This window comes from Trypanosoma theileri (genome assembly GCF_002087225.1).
Source record: "Trypanosoma theileri isolate Edinburgh chromosome Unknown TM35_Tth_189_V1, whole genome shotgun sequence".
Classification (NCBI taxonomy): Eukaryota; Euglenozoa; class Kinetoplastea; order Trypanosomatida; family Trypanosomatidae; genus Trypanosoma; species Trypanosoma theileri.
This window is the reverse complement of record NW_021640031.1, coordinates 1-336: the sequence shown is the minus strand read 5'-3', so window position 1 is coordinate 336 and position 336 is coordinate 1. Positions and strand designations below refer to the sequence as shown.

General features: G+C 46.4%; 1 protein-coding gene across 1 annotated transcript; it reads left to right on the top strand.

The window, feature by feature from the left end:
• Nucleotides 1–2: 2 nt before the first annotated feature.
• On the top strand, nucleotides 3–336 carry TM35_001891000 (uncharacterized protein; the record flags this gene model as incomplete). The annotated part of the gene is made up of 1 exon (XM_029031986.1): nucleotides 3–336. A coding segment is annotated over one exon (334 nt), but the record flags the coding sequence as incomplete, so codon positions are not given.

The following is a 336-nucleotide window of genomic DNA, read 5'->3' as shown; positions in this document are numbered from 1 at the left end:
TGTCTACGCTATCAAATAAGGATAGGGCGGAAACAGGTCCCGATGGTACTCTCGGTGAACAACCTCCTCGGGATTCTCAACCTGGAAAAGAAACTGAACCTTTTCCTTCCCCTGCTGCACCTGAACCTGCTGCTGGGAGTCCTGCTGTACCTGTAATTGAAGAGGGAACTGGAAACGGTGAACAAAGCACAACAGATGAAAGTGTAACTAAAGTGGAAGATGCAGCAGCACAACCTTCTCTTTCTCCCACCAATTCAACCCAAGAGAATACCGGTGATAATAATGCAAACACTGAAAATGGCACTTCATCTGCAGAGAGTGAATCAACAAATACCC